Source organism: Clinocottus analis, unplaced genomic scaffold (genome assembly GCF_023055335.1).
Source record: "Clinocottus analis isolate CAN_PGR_092001 unplaced genomic scaffold, fCliAna1.0.p SCAF_18, whole genome shotgun sequence".
NCBI lineage: Eukaryota > Metazoa > Chordata > Actinopteri > Perciformes > Cottidae > Clinocottus > Clinocottus analis.
Window position 1 is genome coordinate 17,541,315 of NW_027175909.1, and position 14,071 is coordinate 17,555,385.

The 14,071-nt window shown below is 43.8% G+C and overlaps 1 protein-coding gene across 1 annotated transcript in view; it reads right to left on the bottom strand.

The window, feature by feature from the left end:
- Positions 1 to 8,432: 8,432 nt before the first annotated feature.
- The window catches only part of LOC137788668 (cadherin-12-like), a 103,005-nt gene continuing 97,366 nt past the window's right edge, over positions 8,433 to 14,071 (bottom strand). The window contains exons 11-12 of the mRNA XM_068581660.1: positions 12,814 to 13,065; positions 8,433 to 9,736 (exon numbers count right to left, since the gene is read on the bottom strand). Coding sequence (XP_068437761.1) covers positions 9,225 to 9,736; positions 12,814 to 13,065 — 764 coding nt within the window. The 3' untranslated portion in view covers positions 8,433 to 9,224. The remainder of the gene's footprint in view (positions 9,737 to 12,813; positions 13,066 to 14,071) is intronic.

Sequence of the window (14,071 nt, forward strand, 5' to 3'; positions counted from 1 at the left end):
CGACTTGTTGAATGTACTGCTTCAGGCATTAAATGTGCACATCTTAATTTTGGGGGTATTACAGAGGGAACCAGCTGCAGACCCCACAAAAAACAAGTCATAAATTGAGTGAAAGAAGTCTGAGAGGACTGAAGGCGGCGCGGCCCTGACCGATAATAAAACCCATGATGTGTGTGTTGCTTGGTCGTAGGCTTTGTAATAAAATGTGCGTTTGTTTCTCCCCAGACAGCTCAACTTGTTGCTGTGAAGAAAGCACACATGCCTCTCGGGCCAGTTAACGGCGCGAGGAAATGGTCCGTGTCGGTTAGCGTTAGCAAAGCACACAAGCAGCCGATTGGACGGGGAGGGTTGAGTTTACTAAGACTGAGCGAGAGCAGCGAGCATCTGGCCCTCGACTCAGTGAGCGGGGAACAGAGGAGCTGCTCAGTTAATGAACTGGTGAAGACATTGGGCGTCTGATCGACCACTATTTGGGGATTCCTGACGTCGCGCTTGTCATTTCCTGGTTTAGAACATGATATCGTATCAAAGGGGAAGAGTGAAATGTGTATTGGTAACAGTAGAAAGTCACTGTTAGGTGTGTATGCGATGTATTTAAAATGGAGGCTGCACATGATAACTTCCCTTTAAGGGGAACTCTGTCGTTAGCGACACAAGAGGACACAGTGAGGATTCAGACACTGGAAGTAGAGAGTGAGAGCTACTGAAGTGTGGATGTTGAACCGAGCCGGAGGATGACTTTGCTCCTGGGAAACTTTTAGCCAACTGAGAGGCGAATGGGCTCGGTGTCTAGGACGAACCAAACTAGACAAAACTTGTTGTTGGGGTTCATTAGCGGATCCAGACACAGTGAACGACTGCAGGTCAGACTGTTAGCGGCCTGTGGATGCTGAAGCTCATGCACCCTCGGCTGAGCATTTGATACTGTATCACCAACTTCTTATTAAATCCGTTTTATTATAACTCATTGAATCTGCACCTCATGTTGTGTATTATTGAAGAACTGCAGCGATAGTAGATTTTACCCTCTTAGAAATACAAGAACATATTAAATCCAGGAGAAGTGGAATGAATGACGTGCAAATTGGCATCAATTTCTCTTTGCTATTAGTCATCTCAGCATCAGCCTGTATCTGCTTCAGTGAAACACTTTTATTGCAACCATTGTGTGCCATGTAGTTATTACTGTAGAAATGTGAAGTAGGGTTAACTAAAGGTTTTCTGCTTTTTGACTCCTCGTCAACCATGCTGGTATAATACATCTTATATTTGTGTGATACTTAGCCAAGCATGAGTGAAGAGGTGGGTGAAGTGATTGTAAGGTGAGGCATGTCTTTAAACTGTGCTGCACAGCATGTCCTCCTGCAGGAGAAAAGATGCAAGCTTTTCTCTCTGTTTTATTGTGTGTCATTGCCGTATTAAAGCCGGAGAGCAGCAGTGTGGGCCGGAGCAGCGGCTGCACGCTGCGTTATTGTGGCATTCAATGTTTAATGCATCCGTTTCCCACTCCTGCCATTTATCGCCCGGGGCTGAAGTATCCGGGACGTCGTGAACTACAGACGCGTCGGTGAGGGTTTCAGGGGAAAGATCGATATTCGGTATAATAATATCCGCTACATGTTGACCGCTGAATTAAAACAAACGCCACGAAAGCAAAGTTTTCATTAGACCCAAAATGTGAAAGTTTTATTGTCTTCTGGGATTCTGTCAACATGTTTTCCACCGGATTCGTTTTTTCTGATTAAAAAGTAATTTTTGATACTGGATTTAAAAGAAAATATTCCCTTCTTTTTGTGTTGCTAAATTAGACTCACAGAGATGTAATATATGAATATATGATGAGCTTCCCAAGCAAAGCAACACATGTCAGGAAAAGTTGTGCTAAGCTAGTAACCACAACTACCAAAATATATTTATAAAATGTATGTAGGATTTCACAATTGTGTATATATATATATATATATATATATATATATATATATATATATATATATATATATATATATATATTCATTCTCCCATGACAAGTGTCTTGTGAGTTTCCTCGTGTTCTTCCTTCCTGATCTTCCTTCCTCTTCTTCCTTCCTGTTCTTCCTTCCTGCTCTTCCTTCCTGTTCCTCCTTCCTGCTCTTACTTCCTGCTCTTCCTTCTTGTTCTTCCTTCCTGTTCTTACTTCCTGCTCTTCCTTCCTGTTCCTTCTTCCTTTTCTTCCTTCCTCTTCTTCCTTCCTGTTCTTCCCGGCCGAGTAGAAAAGAAATGAAAGCGATGCGTTGAGTCTTTCTATTTGTCAGGATTCGCAGCGGTTCAGGAGAACAGTGTCGAGTTGGGAAATAAAGTTGCGAAACATAAAAGAAGCATTCAGACTTCCACACATCCTTCTTAAACGTGTGGATGGATTTAAAACCAGACTTTGCAGCTTAATTTTTCTGTAATACCTTTAGAGGAAAAATACAAAAGCTTTTTCTTCAGCGGCTGATTCCTCTTCGTCTCCAGCGTTACGCCGGGTTGTGTTGGTAGCTGCGACTTCTTAAGTGATTAACTGCACATGTGCTTCATGTGGGGTTTGACACCGATATGCTCCGCGTTCCCACAACACCTGTTATTTCCTTCTCCAGCCCGAAGACGCCAAATGTCGCCCAGTTCCCTCGTGCACGTTTTGTCCATCTGTAATTTGGCCCGTCGTCCCTCAGACCCGTGTTCCCTCTGCAATAACACACGTTAGATATCATGCTAACAACATCTGCTAACTGTCTGACGGGCCGGCTAGCTCCCGCTGCTATAGTTGGTTGTGTTGTTCTGGTTTCAGCCGTGTTGAGTGAGATGTGTTCGGGTAAGAATATCAGAGGGAGCGTAGACAGACTCCTTCACAAGCACCAACACTTCAGTCAGCATTTTAAGCTTCATAAAGATGAAATACCTTGTGGGAATTACCCATTAAATTACATCAAATTTGAATTACTTCACCCCAGAACACTAACGTTAAAAATAGTCACACTATCACTAACGTCCGGTATATTTCACCTGATATAAAGCACCTGATACTCATCAAAGTATATTAAAATACAACAATACGAGGCAAGTTGAAGTACTCTTCTTGTATTTAAACCTATAGAAGTTCTCATAAAACGATAAACGGGTATCATGAGGGAACGCTAAAAAAAAGGATTAAAATCGGGTGAAAAATTAGGGAATTGCCAATAAAACATAATTAAAACTATAAATAATGGAGCTATGGACTTATTCTTTAGTCAGGTCATCCTGGGACATGTGAGGCTTGTACTGTGAGGGAAAAGTCTGTTTTCAATGGTAAAATCCATCCGACATGTTGAAGCTACACAAAGACACGCAACCCAGACAAAAGCAACACAATGATAAAAACAAAACCACAATTGCTGAGGTGAAAACCACCTGACGTTCATGTTCTAGGTTTAAGACCAACAATGACAAACTGTGGAGTCACATGACACTTGTCATGGAAGAATACATACTTTAAATTGTGAAATCCACACGCTAAGTCGCGTAGTTGTCGTTAGTAGCTTAGCACAACATTTCCTCACAACGCATATTGCTTAGCCTGGGTAGCACTTCATATATATATATATTTATATGTATATATATCAAGAAAATCATGTAAAGCCAACCCGCCAGCTTGGTTTATCTAATTAACAGGTTAATTTTGGAACTTGCCCTTGCGAACAACTGCTTTTTCTTCCTCCATCCGCTAACGTCTTAATTATTGCTGAACAGTCGGTAAACACGTCCCCAAAGTGAGATCGCCATGTTTACTCACGCGCCGGCGTCTCAAGGTGAGCCGCCGGCGCCGCTGCATTATTAAAAGGGTTAACAAAGGTTAGTGGCGACAAATATATGCACACCGAGATCAGCACATTCCAGTAAAGCAAACCTGTCAGCTTAGCGAGCGCTCGCTAACAGCGCTGACAGCTTGATTTCCATATGCATAAGCACTCTCAGAAAATACCCTCAGATGCAGAATAATACAAAGTGACTGGTATTAATTAAAGCACCCATATGCATCAGCACTACAATCCCTGAACCTCGGGACGGCGATACAGGGGTTCATTATAAATGAAGCATATTTCAGAGGGGTAATAACGGAGAGCGGTCGCGTGTGACGTTGTGTATTTATTTATTTCATTCTAAGCAAATTGTTAAGTGGCTGTGCGACAATACAATAGTTTATTCAAAAGGTTCTGTGACAACTCGTCTTTGTTGACTCGTGACAGCTGCGCTCGAGCAGAATGGCGTGACTCAGACGTCAAAATGCTGAAAGCACCTTTTTGGTTCCCGCCGAACAAAGCGCCCATAATTTGAAAGCCCTTTTTAGATTGGGACGCTTCCAATGTGTCGCTAAGTCAAATGTTTTCCTCATGCGGGGAAGAGCAAGTTTCACTTGTTGTGGTGAAATTGAAAGGGAGAGGATTTGGAGAGGATGGGGATGTTTAGATTTTTATGGAGCCGTTCTACTTATGCTGGATTATTGGGAGCTAACGGAACAATGAGACCGGACAGGGCTGTTCACTGGGGCACAGAGTTTGTGTTGGATCGAGTACAACTCCATCAATGCCATCACTTATGTGGCGCGCTCCTCTTACAGATGGTCTTCGACTTTAGCTGAAGATTTTTAAATGAGTTTTATTCTAAAAACTAACTTCATTACCAAAAAAAAACAACGTACGAACTTGTTCCTCTTCAGGGGAGCGATAAACCATCTCTTTATCATTCAGAATCGACCGTTAAAAAACTTAATTTTAGCCGTTAAAACGACACACTCCGACTTCCGGTTTAACCAGACTTTTTGCCTTCAAAATAAAAGCACCTTACAACAAAATAGGAAACCAAATACATTTAGCTTACAAAAGACAAAAACATGCAACAAAAAACAAAGACATGATTGGCAAACAGTTTCTAACTTCAACACACATTGAACTGCTTACACAACTACTGGGACAACGAAATGTAGCTTAGCATCTGACCAGAGTGCTAAAGAGAAGCAGTAAAAGTTCAACGCAATGCAACGCGCACTCCGTCTTCCGGTTTAACCATATTTTTCGCCTTCAAAATAAAAGCATCTTATACCAAATACATTTAGCTTACAACAAACAAAAACCTGCAACAAAAAACAACAATATTGATATGCAAACAGTTTCTGACGTTAGCACACATTGAGTTACTTACAAACAGTAGAAACAAGTTTCGCTTTGTTGTGATGAAATTGAAAGGGAGAGGATTTTGAGAGGATGGGGATATTTAGATTTTTATGGAGCCACTCTACTTATGCTGGATTATTGGCAGTTGGGAGCTAACGGAACAATGAGACCGGACAGGGCTGTTCACTGGGGCACCGAGTTGTACCCGATCCAACACAAACACTATCAATGCCATCACTTATTTTTGCTCTGGCTCGTGGTAATAGTAGCGCTCCCCTGAGCCGTTGTGTAGATTGTGCCAGTTCTCTCATGTTTATGCATAGCATGGCAGCTCTCTCTCTCTCTCTCTCTCTCTCTCTCTCTCTCTCTCTCTCTCTCTTTCTCTCTCTCTCTCTCTCTCTCCATTCCTCCCCTCTTGCTGCTGATGTCTCTGTTCGGTCCGTCTGCACTGCCGAGTACTACGAGACGCGGTGAGTCATCATCGTGTGGAAATGTTGTGTTTTTGGGAAACAAAACGCAAAAACAGCAAGCGGCCCACAATGCAGGCCGAGTCTTGACGTATCACAACTGTCTGCTGCATCAATTTAAAAAATGCATTCACCAGATCGACCCCTCTCTTAAGGCTACGAGTATTGTTGTCCTCATCGATTCGCCCCACTGTTATTTTTTAATTAAAAGATTTTGTTCAAGTTAAACTTTATTGTCATGTGGACTAGAAACACAATGACTCTGGCTGTCTTAACACAAGGGGGCATGCACTATTTATTTACACAATGTACAGTACATGATGACACATTTATTTGTTTATTTTGCAGGGACATATGCGCACTAATCAACAGTAAAACTGTAAGTGAGTAAGTGTTAGCCGGAGAGGCTAATTTTCATCTGCTGGCAGCCTGAAAATACATTTACAATAACACAATGCAACTAAGATACACAGACGGTAACGTATAGACAAAACTAATTCACATTAAACAATGAAAAGTGTATCACTATAGATGCATATATGAAATACTAGAGGCACATAAAATACATCAACACTAAACAAGACAAATGCACAAAAACACCAAATAAGCAGGCAGGACAGACAGTACATTAATGCTTGTGTACATGTATGGTTTGTGTTAGATGGTTTGTGTTACGCTTTGCTTTTGCAGCGAGTGGTGTGAATGTTATGAAGTTGGGGCGGTTCTGTTTCTGGCTGCTGTCTTTACGGTCCAGTCAAGGTACTCTTAATGGTAGTAGGATAAAAGTGCACAGGAGTCTTGGTACCTACCCTGGATCTCTTGAGAAACCTCGTAACATAAAGTCTCAGTCATCATCAAGTCTCTGAAAAAACTGTACAAGACATGCGTCCACCAGTCCAGAGCCCGAGGTGCTACCTTACACTCGCTAACGTCCGATGAGCCCCAGCAGCTCTGTGAGGTTCACATTGCTGCTTTGAGCTAACGTTGGTAAGCTAATATGTTATGAAGCACAAACCATGTTCAGGTATAACGTCTCGCAGGGTTTGCCAACATTTATAATGATCAGAAATCACAGCTGAGAATGATGGCAGTGTGATTAGTTTTGCAGGTGTTTGGTAATTATTGGAAAAAAATAAAATATTAACCTAATTGAGAATAGGTGATTACAGTTTTTCCTGAGGAAGACATGGATGTGCTCAAAACACTAATGTCAACCTCATGGTAACTCCAGAGAAGTCAGATTGACTAACAAAAACATTAATGCTATTACCAAATTTGAGTCCAAATAATAACGTAGATGTTGAGATGTTTTAAAGGATAAGTCGCTAGCATGACTAAATTCCCAAAGCCAGTCAGCTTGTAACAGTATAAGATAGACAAGAACTGCAAATCCTCACAGTGGAAAAGCTGGAGCTTACACCGTTCTGTTGATCTCCTTAGCGAATAATTGACTGATCATTTTAGCGCCACACTCACAGTTGTGAGGAGAAAGAAGATTACAGGTCACACAAAGTACAGACAATAAACCAGGTAGTGCAAAATGACCAGAGAAAAGGCCTTTATGATTTGACAGTGATTCAAGAACGTTTAGAAGAAGCTAAGTGCTTTATTTTTAAGCCAATACAAGTACAATACAGAGCAGCAAGTACCACAAACTTAACACATGATGTCTGGAAAACGCCTTTAGATGAGGGCAGTTTCCAATATTTCTATGGTATGGATTTCTGCTCTTATTAGCTTGAAATCACTCATTTCTCTTTTGACCGTGTGACTACATTCTCGTGTCAGTTTCCTGCCACTATAACTTAAAAGTGTGGTGTGGGTGTGGAAGGTCAGTTATGCCACTGTTGTTGTAATTCCTGCTGTCTGCAAGGGTCACAGATTGCTTAATGTCAATTCAAACCCTTCGCTGCACATTTACTGAAGCTCGGCCTTGAGGTACACCTATTGGATGTGATGGAGAGAGACAGAGAAAGGAGCATCACCTCGCATCCAGTGGTATAGGCGCTGCATTGTATGTCACTGACTGCTTTGGCTTTCATCCAGAACTTCCATTATGCCGTCGCCAGACCATGGAAAGAAAGGTCTGAGCTGCTCCGTTCAATGACTGGGGAAATTGGCCTTTCTTGATACCTTACTGGAGCCTCGGTGGGACTTGTAATTCCTGCAACTTGCTTCTCTTTCCTTGGTTCGGACACTTTTAGCCAAATCAGGAAGCGCTCACTTCAAACAGCTTTTGTTTGTCGATTTGTCAGAAGAAAACCAGCCAACTGTTAAGTAATTTCTCTGTTCCAGGATGGTTGTGCTGTCCTGAAGGTGGTGTTTGGGACAACAGTTCACATGCAATGCAGACAATTCAACCACCATTTTATAAAATCTAGAGGAGAAGAGATCATTGATTAAAGCCAGTTTGGTGGCTCTGTGAGGCTGTACTTTGAGCTGCTATGAGCTAAATGCTAACCCTCCCAATGACACCATGCTCATCATTGTAGCATGTTAGCATGATACAGGCTAATGGGATGGATAAAACCTTCAACCTCTTGAGACCATGAATGACTGTACACAACTCCATGGCAATTTATTTGTTGAGATATTTTGCTTTGGACCAAAGTAGAGGACCAATCACCAGTCCTAGCTCCACCGCTAATGTGGCTAATAATTGCAGCAATAACAGGAATAGCTCACTCCAAACTCATCAACATGCACGGTACAGTTATTTTGTAATCCAGTGCTGAATATTAATAGATCATACATAATGTGAGTAAAATAAGTGAACCCAGACAGGGATTTTGTCCAAGTGTGGTTTATTTATGAAAACTGTGTTTATTACATGACTGAACTGCAGTATTTAGCCCTAATATTTTTTTTTACAACTCTAGTACAAGTCTATTCACAGGACCCACCTAACAGAAACAGACATTTTCATGTGGGCCTTTTTTAATTACAAAATTCTTTGAGTGTCTCCAAAAATAAAAAATACAGGTTGATGACTGAGAGATAAATAGATAAATACACAAAGAAAAAAAAATCGAATCAAACTCAATCAGCCAATAAATAAATAGAACAATAAATAACATTCAAAACATCTTTGGCCAAACCTCGGGCCACTTCGTCGTCTTCATCAGAGCTGACGTTGGTCTCGGTGGAAGCTCGAGCCGGTCGGAGCGCCGCGTGCCGACGGCATCGGCGTAACCTAGGGTTCTACGAGACGACACTGGATGTGTGGCATGAAATAGCAAGTGAAAGAACAATTATATTGAGGCACTTTTAAGAATGTTCTAGGAAATGACAACATTCCCGTGTGTATGCGCATTCCCCAACAGGAAACCAAGACGTAAGACCAGAACGTTCAAAGCAAAGGTAACCGATTGGCTGCACGGCTCATCTAATTACGTCACCATATGTTCTGTCTTCCTTCTTCTTCTTGTAAAGTACCACATGAAATAGAAACCGGGTGAGCTGGAAACAGATGAAAACAGACAACATGGCAGGAAAAAACAACGTGACAACATGGTTGTGTGTTTGTGTGACTACCAACTTAAAGAACATTGTTACATATTTGCTTTTTTTTCCGAGTCCGTGGATAACATCAATGTGTATTCTCCGTCGTGGTCGAGTCCGACTGAGTTTCCGACTGTTCCCCAAATATCCCCGCCAGTGTCTTGAAGCGGGGCCCCCAGTCGTTGAGGTAGTCGTAGTCCTCCTCGAGGTCCACGGCAAGAGTGTCGATGGAGCTGAGCGACTCCGCCACGGAGCCGTCGCCCTCGTAGGCGTACGTGGCCAGCGAGTCGTAGGGCGGCGCCGCGTTGTCCACGTCGTGCTCCTTCAGACGCTGGTTGATGAAGTCTCGGATGTCGGCGCTGTCCTGCGACACCGGCGGCCTGGGCCCTCTCTTCATCTCGGGTTTGACGTCCCGGCGGAACAGGTTCTCTTTGACGACCTTGGGGTTGCGAAGCGTCCCCATGTCGAAGGCGTGCGTGTCCTCCTCGCCGCCGCCTTCGTCGTCGTAGTGGATCACGTTGTCCCGGATGTCCTCTTTGGATGACATGAGGGTTTCTTTTTTCTTCTGCCGCCTCAAGCCCACGTAGAGGACCACGATGACTGGAGGGGGGAGAACAAATCGAGATAATTAGTCCGCTGTTAACGCGTCAACGTCACTGAGCTTTAAACACATTTGCTTGTCGGGAAGAAAGAGATTATGGATTCCAAGTTATGATCCTCGGGTTGAAACTGGGCCAAAGTTTTTTTTTATATATTAAGACGTCACTTCTCGTCATGTTAGCAGCATGGCTCCAGGGGATCGCAGGCTAAGCTAAGAGCTTTTAGGTGGAGAGTGTGCAGACATTGAAGGTCCCCAGAGGACGAACCCCAATGACTTTGGTGACGTTGCTGTTTTGCAGTAAATGTCCAGAAAGCTGTTGGATGGATTGCCATTAAATCTCATTAAAATCCTTAAGTGTCCCATATATTCAAATCCCCCCTCAGCATGATTGTTATTTTTTTTCTTCATAATCCTTTATTAGTCCCACAGTGGGGAAATTTACATGTCTATGCACTCTCACCCATCCTGAGTAATTAAGGAGGCGGCTGTGAAGCAACTGACATCGCAGCTAGTACCATGGTTTATACATGCATGTGGAAAACTACACGTAGAAACCTCCCATCAGCTGTTCTGTGTGTCTGTCTTTTGCTTGCCAACACAAAGAAGATGAATATAAAGAGCAGCCAGAGCATTGTGGGCATGTTCGCATTCATTTGAGACGTCTGCTTTACATGTTACCTTTTCAGCCGGAAGTGAATTATTTAGTCAAATGCTGCAACACGCTGAGACGCAGTACATGCAATCCCACTGAAACCACAGTTACAAGAAACCTCGACATCAAAAACACAGGTTTTCCTCCCAGTTTTGACCTGCAATGCAAATGCCTTCTGGGAGTTGAACTGCATGCGTGGCTCAAGGCAAATGAGGTGCGCGAGCAGCATTATGTGCATTTAATAGATAACACGAGGGCTGAAGGCTCCGTTGGGTAAAATCGTCCCACTGAGGATAAACCCAAAGCACACAGTTTACAGTTGTTGTTTCTTGGTGCAGCCCTGCAGAGGTTGCCCGGGGTTCTGCATATTTTACAGGCCGTGGTGCCACAGTGTGAGTTTCAACACATAACATGACAATTACTCTCTTTCCCTCTGCCTTCCTCCCCGTCGGTGCGATGCTTCCCACCCTTCTCTGTCTCCTCGCTGGAATATGCAGCAAAAGATGTGTTTTTCCTTTTTGTTTTTTTTAATACACGCTTGCATCCCGGCACTCGAGCAGCGGCCGGGATGAAACCGAAATCATTCACGTGAACGAATCCAATAAATACATTCAGGGAAAAAAGAAGGTCTCCTCTCTCTCTCTCTCTCTCTCTCTCTCTCTCTCTCTCTCTCTCTCTCTCTCTCTCTCTCTCTTCCTCTCTGACGAGCAGGCGATGTTATCTCGCTGTGTAGTGTGCCGGCTCCCCCCAGTGGCGCCGAGCTGGACTTCAACAACACTCAGTTACTGGAGGATACACCGGTTTGAACACAGCTCGTAACCGCGTGCAGCCAATCCACATCGGAGGGTTTTTTTTTCTTTTTTTTCCGGCAATGCAGATGAAAGTCTCGGGCGCCGATCTGTTTAATTTACCTCGCAGGACAAACGGGGTCACATCCTGCACGGGCGCTAAGCGGCTCTGTGGAAATGTTCTCAGTGTGAGGTCTGATTCTCTCTGCCGGCATCCTTCCCAGGGACAGCGTGACAAGCCTCAGCCTTAAGGGTGGAGGAGGGTGGAGGAGGGGGGGGGTGCACATCTCGGAGCTTTGAAGACATTCCTCCGAGATGAAGCGAACACACTCGACTCGGCTCCAGCGCCGCGACAACCGGCCCCGCGCCGCTTTTATGTTCGCTTACGGATAAAAACGATGGAATCCGAGCAGATATTATTTCCCATGAATACATGCATGAAGACAATGAAAGGAGGATTCATGATGAGACGCAGCGAGGGAACGGAGCGGTGCGTTCTTAGCCCGAGCAAATATCTGAGAGAGAAGTAAATAGAGCTCAATTCAAAAGGCCACGGCCGCCCTTGACTTCCACTGTAAAACAGGAACTTCCGTAATAACCGACCACCTCATATTCATAATTCAGCGAGTGATCCCACATAAAGCCGCGTTTACGTCCTCTCCGCTATGTAAATGAGTTTGGACATTAATAGGGGAGAATGGAGGAGGAGTTTTACAACTGTGACCTTGTGGGAAATGTAAAACGCTGTCGCCTGCAAGGAGCCACAGAGCAGCGAGATTGGATTTAGTTTATAGAGCCGAGCGTCCCTCCCTCCAATCTTCAACGTCTCATTGAATGACCAAATTCATATGCGTTCCATAATTAACTGCGGACGCTGCTGGAGAGACGCCAGGCCGAGTCTGACGGTCAGGCCGAGTCTGACGGTCAGGCCGAGTCTGACGGTCAGGCCGAGTCTGACGGTCAGACCGGTGTGTTCGGACCGCTGGGAACGAAATGTAATGGAGTTAATGGTTTCAAAATGTGACTCTGAGCTGACGAGCTGAGAGTCTGTCGATCAGCTGACGGACATTATGACGTGTGTTTGCTGAGATTAGAGGTTATTGTGCAAAAATAAATATTTTTATTTTTTTTATTATTTATTTATTTTTTCTTATTTAAAAAAAATTATATATATTTTTTTATTCTTTTTTTTTAAATTTATCTAAAAAAATACTTTTTTTAAAACTTTTTTTTTTAAACTTCTTTTTTTAAACGCGACAAAAAAACATCATAAATGACAAAAAATAGGACAAAATAAATAAGTAAATAAATGAATAAAGTAAATTGAGAGGGAGTCACCTGAGTATATTACTCATCTTTTTCATGAATAAATGTATTTTTTTAACGAAAAATGGCAAAATAATTCTATATTTTGCATCAATACCAACAACAAAAGGAGAATTCATTTAAGTCAGACGAGCACAAAGCTCACCGAGACACAGGATAACTTAATAATCATGTAGATAATAATCAAAAAGGCAAAGTGTGAGGCTACTTTTTGTGAAATATCACGGCTGGAGCACAGCAGTTCAACAACTTCCTGTTTCCCACGATGACTCTGAGCGACCCGGAGCTTCAGAGCCAGAGCAGGACTCACCCAACAGGATGATGATGCACAGCAGGATGGCCACCAGGGCGCCCGTGCTCAGGCCCACGGGCAGGAAGATGGCCTCGGCGCTGCAGGTGAGCAGCGAACCGTTGAGCTCGCAGCCGCACACGCGGATGGTCAGCGTGCCCGTGCTGCTCTTCGGAGGATATCCGTTGTCGTCGATCACCACGGGCAGGAAGTAGATCTCCTGCAGGCGCCGTCTGAAGCCGTGCCGCTTCGTCACAATTCCAGCTGTATTGTCTGGATGAAGGAGGGAGAGCAGGAAGAAATCCTTAACCCTCTGGAGTCAGGGGTCATTTTCTCGATTTTACATAAATTCTTGAATTCACCTTATTAAAGGTACTTGTACATGACATATGCCCATGTGTTACATCAGACATTGCAGAACAATCTCAGCTCTCTACATAATGAGGCACCATTGTCCTAAGGCACAAGTGTAAAGAGATGACATGACCCTAAAGCTTCACATCTCTTCTGAAAACATACCTTGACTTATGTGGACGAACTGTTTTGGTGCTTGAAATTGCTTTTGTGAACCTAAGACCTTTATTAACCAATGGGATATATGAATAAAATGGTAGACACATGTAAATAAGTGTTGTTTTTTGTGGTCTTCCATTAAAAGAAGCTTCCAAATTTGCATTGGGAGGCCTGAAGTCGAGCAGCGAGTGCTTATCCTTCGATCGGAAAAGGTTCTGAGTTTTTTTGACCCGCTCCTGAAGTAAAACCTCACATCAATCACACAATCCTCCTGAGCTACTTTACAAGTCCGGAGGTCCAAGTAGAGCGATAAAAACTTTTTTCAATGTCTGATAACTCCTTATGTTTGATATCAAATCCTCCACCGAATGTGCCTCCCTGGATGTGATGAGAAACTGCAGCGTATCAAAGAGCGGCCTTATCAAAGCACTCGCCCGTTTTACGCCGCTTTTCTTTAAAAGCCGACGGAGCCCAACCACACCCAGTACATCATCCCCCCCCCGCCCTCCACCTCTCCTGAAACACTGCAGAGCGTTTAGAGCCCCGTCGCCAACTGTTGGGATCGGTTGTTATTGCCGTTATCTCCGCGTGCAGGCGGCATCACTCCGGAGGAACGGCAGATTAGCGACGAGAGATGATAGATACGGAGAATAAATAAAGGCAACACAAAAGAGAACGGGTTGGGAACACGGGCCCGGAGGTGTGAGGACGGGATGGAGGCGGGGGAGGGGGGGAACATGTCGGGTCGGACCTGCCCGGGGTCTGT